This window comes from Phragmites australis, chromosome 4 (genome assembly GCF_958298935.1).
Source record: "Phragmites australis chromosome 4, lpPhrAust1.1, whole genome shotgun sequence".
Classification (NCBI taxonomy): domain Eukaryota; kingdom Viridiplantae; phylum Streptophyta; class Magnoliopsida; order Poales; family Poaceae; genus Phragmites; species Phragmites australis.
The window spans coordinates 7,050,425-7,061,937 of record NC_084924.1 but is presented as its reverse complement, the minus strand read 5'-3'; the positions used below and the strand labels follow the sequence as shown (position 1 = coordinate 7,061,937).

Genomic DNA, 11,513 nt, shown 5'->3' with positions numbered 1-11,513 from the left:
AAAAATATAAGTCTTTAGACCAATACCTTTCTTGACCGCCAAAAAGGCTAAAAAACTTTTGATAGGACATCTGAAGTTTTTTTTATTAAAAATTGACCTTCTCCGATTTGCTTCAAAATATTAGGAGACATAAAAAGTTATGAATTTTTAAGATAATCTGTCATCGACCACAATGGTCGGCTAAAACTTTATTATAATTATTTGGATATTTAAACGACCTCAAATTAAAAGTTTTCAACTACAAAGTTGGAGATCTCGCCGGGAGTTATAATTTTTATATAAAGTTTATCTTCATCCAACTTCATATGAAAATATTATGAATTTTTCTCCAGCTCGATTACTGTAGCAATCATCAGTGATGGTTCGTGGTTAGAACCAGTACTGATGTATCAGTGACAGTTAGTAACTAGAACTAGCACTGATACTAATATATCAGTGGCGGTTCGTAACTAGAACCGGCACTAATTGCAGTGTGCTATTAAAATTGTCACCCCCTAACTCTAATCTAAACCACTACTGATACATCAGTATCACGAACCGACACTAATGTATCAGTGTTGGTTTGTAACACGAACCGACACTAATAGTTAGTTTCAATGTTGATTCTTAACAGCTCAATGAATGTTCAAGTGTTTGAGGTTAAAAACCGGCAGTGATATATTTTTAGTAACTTTTTTTCACAACCGACACTAATGAAGTAATACTTATGACTACTTCTATAATAACGAAGAAGGGTGACAAAGAAGATATAATTACCAGCAAGGGCATGTTTGGATTGAGGGTATTTCATTAGAAAGCTTTGTACTTAATTCAAATTGAACTAATCCGGAAACCTTCCAATGAAATACCCTCGTCCAAACAGACCCTTTTTGTCCCTCTGGCTGTTGTTATCTTATGAGCCTATACTGTACTACTCTGTTGTAGCGTTTGTTTGCCATGTCAAATGCCTGCTGATGCATGGACCGAAAAGTCAGCCGAAAATTTGCGAGCACTCTCGAGTCTCGTCCTTCCCTTTCCGGTTCCCACACATTTACACTTCTAAAAGTTGCAAAAAATCTATACATGTACATCTTGTTAAAAAATATATATCTTGTTGAAGTAGGTACGTCCGCAAATTTTGGTAAAAAATATGCACGCTATACTGTATGAAAAAGACAAATTTTCTTTCTAGATTAACAGTGAAAAATTATCTTTTTCGTACAGTGCACGTTTTTTTTTACCAAACTTTGTGGACTTTTTTTTTACCAAACTTCAACAAGATCATGTAAACTTTTTTTTTTGCGTTTTTTTAAGTATACGAGTGCCGAAACTGGTAAGGGAAGGACGAGCTATTTTTTAAAATTTGGGAGTATCCACCAACTACAGAAGCAAACCTTAACGCAATGTGCATTGTCAAGTGTGATGGATTGTCAGTACATATAGATGCTGACTCGTTGTATGTGTATAATCTCAAAGATATATATGTTTGGTTATCCGTATCTACTGTTGTAATCTAGTTTAGCAAATGTAAATATACGTCTACAACTTGGTTTTAGAGGAAAGCTTGATTCGAACTTCCCTATGTGATCTGCTTCAGTGGATATAGTCTCTTGTATCTATTAATATATACGGACTTATTTATTAACATCATAAAATTATTTATATACAAGCAACCAATCACAATCTCAGATCTTGCATGTGCTCGTACAAACTCCTATTTAGTAAAAAAAAAACTCAATTCAGTCTTACAAACAAATATAACCAAACAAACAATCTTCTTTTCAACAACTACATTTAACATACTTTCCCTCAACTTAAATATACAAAGTCGCAAGCTAACGATGTACGTGGCCAGTTGTTTCACGACCAGAATTTGGCTGGTCTCGAAAGAGAAAAACAGTAAGTGTCAAAAACTATCTGAATCTACAAGACTACAACGGGCAGGCCACCGAATGAGCCTAGGCGAGCCATAAAAAACCACAAGCCCCAGCCGCAATACGCACCCCCCCCCCCCCCGCGGGGGGCACCACACGGCATGTGGCAGCCACATGCAGCGGCGCCCGCGCTTCCGCGTCCGTGAAAAACACGAGTCCTGCTGCACCTCGTCTTTTTATGTTTTCGGCGGCCGGACCCGATCGCGGCCGTCCAAAAACGTGACCGACCCGTCGCGCCCGGCGCCGCGCCGCGGGGCCCGGGCACGTAGGAGGCGAGCGGGGCTCGTGATCGGATGACCGGTGACCACACGGGATTGGCGGACGCGGCACGGGGATTTCCCCGGATGGGGCGTGTGCGGCTGCCGGGACCGCTTCGTGTGCACGCCAAATTCTCCCGTCGCCTCCCCTCCTCCCCCCGCCCGCTCGACACCAACTGCGAGCTACCTTATCCCCCCCCCCCCCCTCCCCGCCGGCTTATCTGCTCCTCACCCCGCTAGCTATTACCCCCTCCGCTGCCCCGCACGACACCTCCTGCCGCACTCTTCTGCTCCCGTTGGCTTCTTCTCTTCCTCGCTGCTCCCTCAGATCACCCGCTTCTTGTGCCGAGCTCTGCTCTACTACGCAGGTTAGCAGCCTTCGGTGCTCGTGCGTTTCTCTGTTTACGATGTGATGGTAGTTCTCACAATCATGAGCTCTCGCTCTTGTTCTTGTTCCTGATAGTATCACGTGCTTTGAAGATAGCGAAACCGATTTTGGTGTGAACGAATTAGTTTAATCTTCGTGCGCAATTGCAAGTTGCTGCTTGCTAGTACGTTTGCGCTGATGCAAACTTGCTCAAATGCCTGGGGAGGTGTAGCTCGATGAAATTTTACTGATTCCGGAGTGTGTTCATGCAGAGCGATGAACATCTTGAACCAGCCCATCAACCCCGGCGGCCACCCGGTGTTCCCAGCGGCCAAGGACAGCGGCCAGCTGATGCCGGCCTCGGTGCGCTTCGACGGCGTGCCGGCGCAGCCGAGCACGGCGGCCGCGGGGTGGTCCCACGCGCACTCCCCAAGGTGGCAGGCGCAGACGCTGCGCCGGGCCAGCAGCTACGTCGGCATCGAGCGCGACGGGGCCACCGCCGTCCCAGCCGCTGCCCCTGCGCCGCCGTTCAAGCCGCTCACGCTCGACTTCCTGCGGTCGCTCCTGGACAGGGACGGCGGCGTGAGCTCCGTCGCGGAAGCCGAGGGCGGCGCCGCGCCGCCAGCACCTCCGCCGCAGCTGCTCGCGCTGAGGGTGGTCGTGACCTCCGCAGTGGAGCTGGAGGCGCCCCAGACCGAGCTCATCGCGCGCAAGATGCGCCGGATAACCGGGTTTGTGAACCTCACGGTTGAGAACGTCGTGGACCCGTCGCTGATCGCCGGCTTCATCATCTGCTACGGCACCGGTGACTCTCACGTCATCGACCTCAGCGTCAAGGGCCAGCTTGCCGCGCTCAAGAACCGCGTCGACTCCATCGACCAGAGCGCCCACGCCCTCGGAAATCTACACCACTGATCGAACGCCTGGTGAATTCAAGCGAAGCGCGCCATCGCTACACTGTGCTATGCACGACAATAGCACTGCCCCCATGATCATGGAACTATATATAGAACCAAACGCCATGCCAACAACAGTTTTCCTTTGTAATGTTGTTGTAAATCGCGAGAAACAAGCCACATAGCTTCAGCTGAGCATATATATAAGTCTGTATTGCTACTTCTTGTTGTATATGATCGATGCGGAAACAGCAGCTTTTGCGGTGTAATATTCAGTAGTAAAGTTGCAGTTTGTATGCGAGGTTCAGGGTTGAAACTCTGTAATGTAAGAGCAGAGTCTAATGACATGAGAAAACTAGCTACATGTTACTGTTTTTGTGACGACTAACTAAAGCTTTCATTTATATTCAGCAATCTACACTGTTAAGGTTAGTAACACGAAAGATCAGGATTTTTCAGTGTCTTCCTTATTCAAGAACAACTCGAGATAGAGAGGGTCACAGTTCATCACGAAAGAAGTAGAGTACAGACTGTACAGTAGTAGCCTAGTAGGATCAAACCGAAGCTTAATCAGCTGCGGTGGTGGTCGTGGACATCGCGGTGCTGCAGGGCTTCGTAGAGATTCTTCAGAGCCTTGTCGTAATTCACGAACCCCATGAACCAGAACTCGTGGTTATCCGTGGTCGTGATCTGGATGTACCTCTCCGCCCGGTTGCGTATGCTGGCAGAAGGGTTCACTGACCTCACCTGGTTCAGGGGAAGCAGCACCTGCAAGCCAAAATCAGACACAAGAAGTTTAACAATTTTCTTCTGTCACTCTAGAACTCACATGGAATCGAAGAAGTTGCAGCTATGTGCATTGATTGACCAGTGATCGAACTGTACTGAAGTTGAGCGTGAAGCACTGAACGCAACAGAAAGGCAGGCTGCAACTTGCCTTGTAGTACATGCACTCGAGCGGCTGGCCGGCGGGGCCCTGGTAGCAAAGCGGGCTGTCGCTGCAGAAGGCGAGGCGCGCCGTGGAGAGGTAGAGCGTGCCGATGACGGGGCCAGCCGAGGTGGAGAGGTAGCAGGCGTAGGCCTTGCGTAGCTGCTCCCCCGGCATGGCGCCGAACGTCTGGTGGAACACCCTGTCGTGCCCGCCCTCCGCGTACACCTTCGTCCCCTGCGCCAGCCGTGCCACCGCCGCGTCCGCCATGTTCGGCGCCGTCCGGACTGCCCAAGAAAGCAAAGATCACAGACCGGAAACAATATGCCAAGCGTCAGTGTGAGCTTGAGATGAATTGATCAGTGAGGGAGTGGGCGAGGATGTGCACGAACGGTGGTGCCAGATGTTGCCGGTGGCGTCGGCGGCCTTGCGGGTGCCGTCCTCCAGTAGCTTGCCGTACCGGCCCAGCGCCTTCATGACGGCTGCGACGCACCCAGGCAAACAAACACGTAAAAACGCGCGCCCTGCGCTGGGGTTACAGAAGATGAGCGGATTCAAGATGTACGTACTCTGGCAGGTGGACGGCGCGGTCGCGGACGCGGGGGTGACGACCACGTAGGGGTTGCCCACGCCGTTGCTCGCCGCAGTCACGGCCACGGCCGTGGCCTGCGGCTGCGGCGCGGCCAGATGCTGGTTACTGCCGTGCCCTTGCGGGTACCCCGGCGGCGGAGCAGCCCACGACGACGCCGCCATCGCTCGTGCCCGCAACGGGGCGGCCGGGACCGAAGCGTCGACTCTGTCGATTGATCAGATAGAGGCCGGTGATCTGATCCCGCAGAGCTTTGATTTCCTTCTGTGCGGAAGCGGGGCCGTCCGCTCCAGTGGCGAGGAGGCGAAGGTTACTTTACTCGACCCGGGGAAGGACAGGGAGAGGGACTGAGGGAGGAGTGAGCAGCGCGGTTGACGAGGAGTGGAGACAAGTGGAATATTTTTAGGCGTCGCGTCGCGTCCGCGTACGTCTGCCGCACTGAATCCGCTGAGCGAGCAGGGCGGTGCACCGAATCACCGATGCGGCGATTGATGCCCGCGCCGGCGCCTTCAGGGATATAAGGAAAACGAACTGCTGCCCGGGCCGGTCAGGAACGAGCGGTTAACAAAAGCGAGAAAGATACGGACGTCGTCTGGCCGTGGCCCAGCTGGTGCGTCATCGGATTCTGCTCAAAATACGGCGAATCTGGAGGCCCGCTTAACCAAAGTATCCGGTTCGGCATATGGAACACATCCCAAGAAGTTAAAAGAATATAATATAAAAAAAATTACATACATAAAATTTACAATATAATTATATAGTTTCAGAATGAAAAAGAATAACGAGTAACTATGATAGAAGGGTGAAGGAGACTGTATCGTTTAGAGTTGATCGTTCGTAGTAACATTGTGAGAAGAATCAAGGTGATAACCTATTTATGAGAAGATGAATATAAGTCTCGCATAGACGGTGGTGGAGGCGACGTGCGGATGGCAATATACTCTCTCGAGAAAGCCAGCGCTGGCTACAAAATGCGGGAGCAGTAACCTGACGATGGATGTATGAAAGATAAATACTAGACGTCTATGTAAAGAAGATAAAGAATAAGAGATTGAATATATGAAATATAAATATGGGACATCTAACATATAGAAGATAAATAATAAGATATTGAATATATTTTTTAAAGAAGGATCATGGTTTAATTTGGTGATCGTTTGATCAATTTAGATAGATGATTGAGATTATTTAGATCTGCTTACAACTCATATAAGCAAAGGTGATGTCTACGTGGAAGAGCTACACTAGGTTCACAAAACTATGGTCACTCAACCTAATCAATATCTATATTCTAATGGTGGAAGGAATAGCGCCCTCTCAGGGCCCTGCTATGGTAGCAGCAGCCCCAAGTACATATACTACGTACATGTGTATACCTATACATATATATATATATACACACACGTATAGGTATATATGTATACATGTATATATACACATATATACATATATATGTAATTTTCTTTTCAAAAAAATCTAGAAAAATATTGAAATGAATATTAGTTGCATTAATAAATCAGTTGAAAAAATCTAAAATGCAAAGAAAAATATCTAAAACTCAAAAAAAATATGAAACAAATTTTTTTAGTTAGTATTACTTTTACCTACACGTTAAAACTATGTATATGCATAAAAGTACTATTATTTTATCTATAATTAATTTAATGTGTTTAACATTAATAATTTTATAAATAAATATTGAAATGTATAAAATTTGTAAACTTAATTTTTTTGTTTTTTTTATCGTGCTCTACACAGCAAAATAAAAATAGAGCGGCGTACACGCGTCAATCAGACCAGTTGGCATCGAACTAGGCTAGAGTATCTCCTCGTTGAGTGTGTTGAGACGTCTGCAGAGAGATTTTGTACTTTTGGTTTCTAGATTTTTCTGAATCCACATGAAACTACAGCAGACAATCTTCCCCTCAGTTTCCGTGTACTCCACAACAAGCTACCGTGCATTGGAGTGGGATATTTTGCGCAGCACCTTCAGTCGATATGGCACAGACTCTTTCATGAAGCTACTGCGAAAAGCTGTTATGCATAAGAAGATGGCCTTAGTGTTTCGTATCTCCTCGTCGATTGTCTTTCGTTTAGGCCACATGCTATTAGAGGACTTTGTATAGCCCCATGTGTTTGGCATCGATGAAGAAATTGGACACATGCATGCGCGATCCGGCCTCAATTTGATCAAAAAAATATACTCTGTCCTAGTTATATGCTTTATTCCTGTATTTTTAAAAAGGACCCGATGCTAGGACGCGACAATCAAGGTGCGGGAAAGGGCTGCTGCCGACCCGGGTTCGAGCTCCGGCACGAGCAAACGGTAAAGATGCCCGTTTAAAAAAAATTCAAAGGAAAATGCCTCTCTTTAAGTAACGTGTATGGTCTGGCTTGATAACTTGAATTCTGTCTATCGTAGAATTAGCAAGCGCAAGCCTCTACCCCGTTATTAAACCGTGAATTTGTATGAAATTTCGCATTGCTTCGACTGCTCTGTCCCAGAATGAGATAGCCTTAGAAAATATTTGGAGAGGCAGGTCCAGCGTGGGTTATATGAAGGTCCAGGAATAACATAGCGATTAAGATGAAGTTTTCAAACCAATCATATGTAGTCTTACGTATTGCTATATCGTTCGTGTAGAAATAGAAGTCTCTCCTCAAAGGAGATGACAAAATCAAGGTGGATGACGCCACTTCGAGGGCCAGAAAATGGCTAGGCCGTTTCACTCTGACTGAGGGGTTGTCAACTGATGCTTATGAGGTTTGAGCTCTGCTCTCTCCTGTATAATAGGATTGATATGCGCTCCTTGTTCCTGTTACCTTATATCTGTGTTTTGTGTTTTGTTTGCGCTCGTGGGACTTGTCCGGTGTGCTGGTCTTCCTAGCATGTTTTTTCTTTTTTGACTTTGTTCTCTGGTTCATATACTCTGTTTAGTTTTCAATATAAATTGAGATTTTTCTCCTTTAAAAAAATTGGAGACGCAGAATCAAATCAAAACCCTCGGGTCCACCGGGACCAAAACCAGCGAGCCCTTGCCGCACGACGCGGGCGCGCCAGGATCACGAGCAAAACGAGACCCGCACGCGACCACGCCGCGCCTTCGCTCGCTCCAGCCGGTTCAGACCCCGCGCCGACGCGGCTCGGCGGCCGCCATTGGATCGAAACACACAGCACGCGCGAGAACCGCAAAGCCCGTCTCCCCATCCGACGTGTCCGTGTTGCGGAGCGCTGAGCTGTCACCCCGTCCGGCGTGGCGCGGGCAAACCGGCTTCCCGCCTCCCGCCCACTGCGTGTCGGAGCGTGCCGCGGCGCGCGCGCCTGCGCGCCCCACGCTCCCTCCCCTCCCGCGTCACACCGCGCACGGGTTCGCACCAATCGCGGCCCACCGATCCGCCACAAATCCGCCAACAGGCCCTGCTCGGCCGCACGGGATCCCGAGATTCGGTCCACGTAGGACGCCACGCTCGCAGAAGAGGCGTTCAAGGAAGCACCACGCGGTTGCGCATCGGAATCCGGCTCCCCCAATCCGACGCCCTCCCCCCAACATATATCTACGCGCACCGGTTCTTCGCCGGCGACTCGTCTCGGCTCGTGCTGCTGCTTCTGCTGCGGATTGCCAACAGTTTCCTCGCGACTCCGGCGTCTCGGATCACCAGTCGCAAGAGTTCGCGGCGGTCCGATCTGTGCAGCGGGCGATGGCGGCGGCGCCTCCCGTGCGGGGTTACGGTCCGGCGGCGTCGTCGTCGGTGGTGCTGTCGCCGCGGCTGCGGGCGCGGATGCCGGCGTCCTTCACGCCCGTGACGACGCGGCCGCCGGCGTCGGTGCGTCTGCGCGCGGCGGTCGCGGACGCGCCCCGCGGGCTGCAGCCCCAGCGGCGGGAGGAGCGGGAGGTGGGGCTGTTGAAGAGCGTTTTTGGTAGAGGAGAGGATGAGGTGGTGGAGAAGGTTGGGGAGGAAAAGGTGGAGGGGTGGATGCGGGAGTCGATCGCAGAGATCGTGCGGAACATCGGGGAGGCGCCGTTCCTAGTGCACCTGTTCAGCAGCGACGACGGCGGGGAGCGCATGACGATGCAGAGGGAGCCCGCGGCGCCGGAGAGCTGGAAGGACGTGCGGCGCCGGTGGGGACCGGGCGGGCAGCGGCGGCCGGACGGGATCATCCTGGTGGAGCAGGTGGCCGCCGCGGCGGCGGACGGAGGCGCCTCCGCCACGGAGGCAGCGCGGCAGGTGTGGGGGCTGGTGGTGCAGGCGCGCGGGATGGAGTGCGCTTCGTGCTACGTGCTCAACACCTGCCGCGTGCGCTCCTCGGCGGGGTTCTGCACGCACTTCTGCCTCGCCCGGGCGCAGTGCTTCGGCGACCCCGTCGAGCTCCAGCTCCGCAACGCCTGGCTCAACCGCCTCTCCGTCCGCCGATAGCCGCCACCATGGCCGCTGCTGCTACTACTGATCTACTTACTAATTGTACTCGATGCGTCTACGACCAAATGCGATGCCTCCGATTCTGCTGGCAAGAACAAAGAAGAGAAGCATGGTGATTGAAATTTGGGAGCAGGGAAGAACGGGTTGATCGATCTTTTATTTCAGCTTGGCTTCTGTTTCTCCCTGAATTGGGTATTAATTGTAGAGACTGTTGATTGTAATTCTTTCTTGCGTATTCAATGAAGAAGCAAATTGATCGAGGCAATGCATTGCCCGTTGGTATTATGAAAATTCCCCCAGCCTTTTCGAGTTCTTGATCTGTTGCGAGCTCTTGCTCTAGTCGCAAGGCAAGCAAGGTTCACGTTACCGACCGGAGGTCGGTACCGACCTCCGGCGGTAACCGAAAAACCGCGGTAACCACGATTACCGATCAAAAATTCAAAAAAATTCGGAGAAAATTCATTCGGCAAATTTTAAATTTTTACGAAAAAATCATGTTTTTTCCCTCTCGGTAACCGAGCGGTTTGGGTCGGTTACCGAGCGATTTTCTCGCATTTTCGATTCGGTCGGTTACCGAGCGGTTTGGCTCGGTAACCGCTCGGTTTTCTCGATTTATCGAGCTGTTTTATCGAATTTCAGCGCAGTTCAACAAAAAATCTAAAAATGGGTTCAATCTTGTAAAATCAATAACTAATTCATCCGAGCTTCAAATCAAGTGAAACAAATTTTGTTGGATTCCTTGTAACATGATCTACATGATAAAAGTATTTATACTCATAAAAAAGTTCAAAATTTTCTGTGAGAAATTTTATTTGTTAAACCAAGGTAAATGCATAGTTTACTCTTTGCTAATCCAAAAATCATGAAACTAATTTTGTTAGTCTTCTTACATGATCCTATATCTTTTAAAAATATATGAACTCATGAATTAGTTATTGTAACATGCATGATTGTGTAAATGTGTTGCGACTAGATTAATTCATAACTGACCCATCACACCTTAAAAATTAGTGAAACCACTTTCATTAGCTTATTTATATTATGATTTACGTAGAAAAAATAATAGTAGATATGAAAAAATTAATTACAGTGATTTTTCTTAACATATTCACTTTATGCTTGTGAACTTTGTAAAAATCATAGAGAATTTAATAAAACTCTAAATAAAGTGAAATCAATTTTAAAGGTTCTCTTAAAATACGTTTTATACAAGAAAAATATGTGTTTGTATGTTACACTTTTCCTTAACGTGAGTTAATAATTGAGCCGCACGCTTCAATTTTTTTCATTTTTTTCAAACTTTCTCCCTATAGAATATGATGCAAACGACATTATTTTTGAAAATTTTTTTTACAGAAGTTCTTAGAATTGTGTCTAGTTTTTTTTAATATTTTTTTTTGAATTTTTTTTAAATTTTTTTTTTCGAATTTTTTGAATTCAAATTTCGGTTACCGAGCGGTTTTTGAAATCGGACCGGACCGAGAAGGTCGGTAACCGCGATTTTTGAGCGGTTACCGACGGTTTTTTGAACCCTGAAGGCAAGTGACGACACGGTTACAGTGCCATTGATGATTGCTCCTGCCGTTAGGCGCAGTTTCGTTCGTTTTTCTTTTCCTCCTCTTTTGGCTTGCAGGAGGCGTGATTCGACAGCATCAGCAAGTAATTACTACTAGTACGTTTTGATTTGGAGACATAATCAATGGCACGAACGTGGGCTACAGGATTACTTGTCGGCCCCATTACTCTGCGCGATCTTTTTCTGGATCCAGCGCTTGCAGCGAGTGGCATGTCGGTCATTTTTAACACAAGTGCGATCCAATTCGGCACGAGCAGGATCCAAACGTTTTAGCATTGTTTTTTTGACTCGCTTGTGTTAAATGGCTGAATTCGGCATGAGGCAGAAACATGAATACCTGTTGCAACGCATGGTCACCTTAATATTAAGCAGTCAAATTGGAAAGAGAATTAGTTCCGGAGTGCTAGCAGCTGTACTATGTTTGAATTAGTAAACCAACGAAGTTGCCTTGTAAGCTCGTGTGTTGCTCTGGACTGGAGACTTGCGACGCATTCATGCATTTGACAATTGACTGTCGTTGCTCGTGTCCTGGAGACACCTGACCGGGAAAAGCCAGTTCGACGCAAGC

At 48.1% G+C, this 11,513-nt stretch overlaps 3 protein-coding genes across 3 annotated transcripts; 2 read left to right on the top strand and 1 right to left on the bottom strand.

Moving 5' to 3' along the window:
• The first annotated feature begins 2,365 nt into the window (after nt 1-2,365).
• Nucleotides 2,366-3,821, top strand: LOC133915502 (ATP synthase delta chain, chloroplastic-like). The gene is made up of 2 exons (XM_062358688.1): nt 2,366-2,538; nt 2,810-3,821. Exon 2 carries the CDS (start codon nt 2,814-2,816, stop codon nt 3,450-3,452), a length of 639 nt encoding a protein of 212 aa, XP_062214672.1. The 5' UTR covers nt 2,366-2,538; nt 2,810-2,813; the 3' UTR covers nt 3,453-3,821.
• Nucleotides 3,578-5,456, bottom strand: LOC133915500 (GEM-like protein 1). The gene is made up of 4 exons (XM_062358686.1): nt 4,931-5,456; nt 4,754-4,843; nt 4,371-4,648; nt 3,578-4,201 (listed from the first exon to the last, which is right to left on the bottom strand). Exons 1-4 carry the CDS (start codon nt 5,112-5,114, stop codon nt 4,004-4,006), a joined length of 750 nt encoding a protein of 249 aa, XP_062214670.1. The 5' UTR covers nt 5,115-5,456; the 3' UTR covers nt 3,578-4,003.
• A 3,024-nt stretch (nt 5,457-8,480) lies between these two features.
• On the top strand, nt 8,481-9,660 carry LOC133915501 (uncharacterized). The gene has a single exon (XM_062358687.1). It carries the CDS (start codon nt 8,650-8,652, stop codon nt 9,364-9,366), a length of 717 nt encoding a protein of 238 aa, XP_062214671.1. The 5' UTR covers nt 8,481-8,649; the 3' UTR covers nt 9,367-9,660.
• Nucleotides 9,661-11,513: the final 1,853 nt, after the last annotated feature.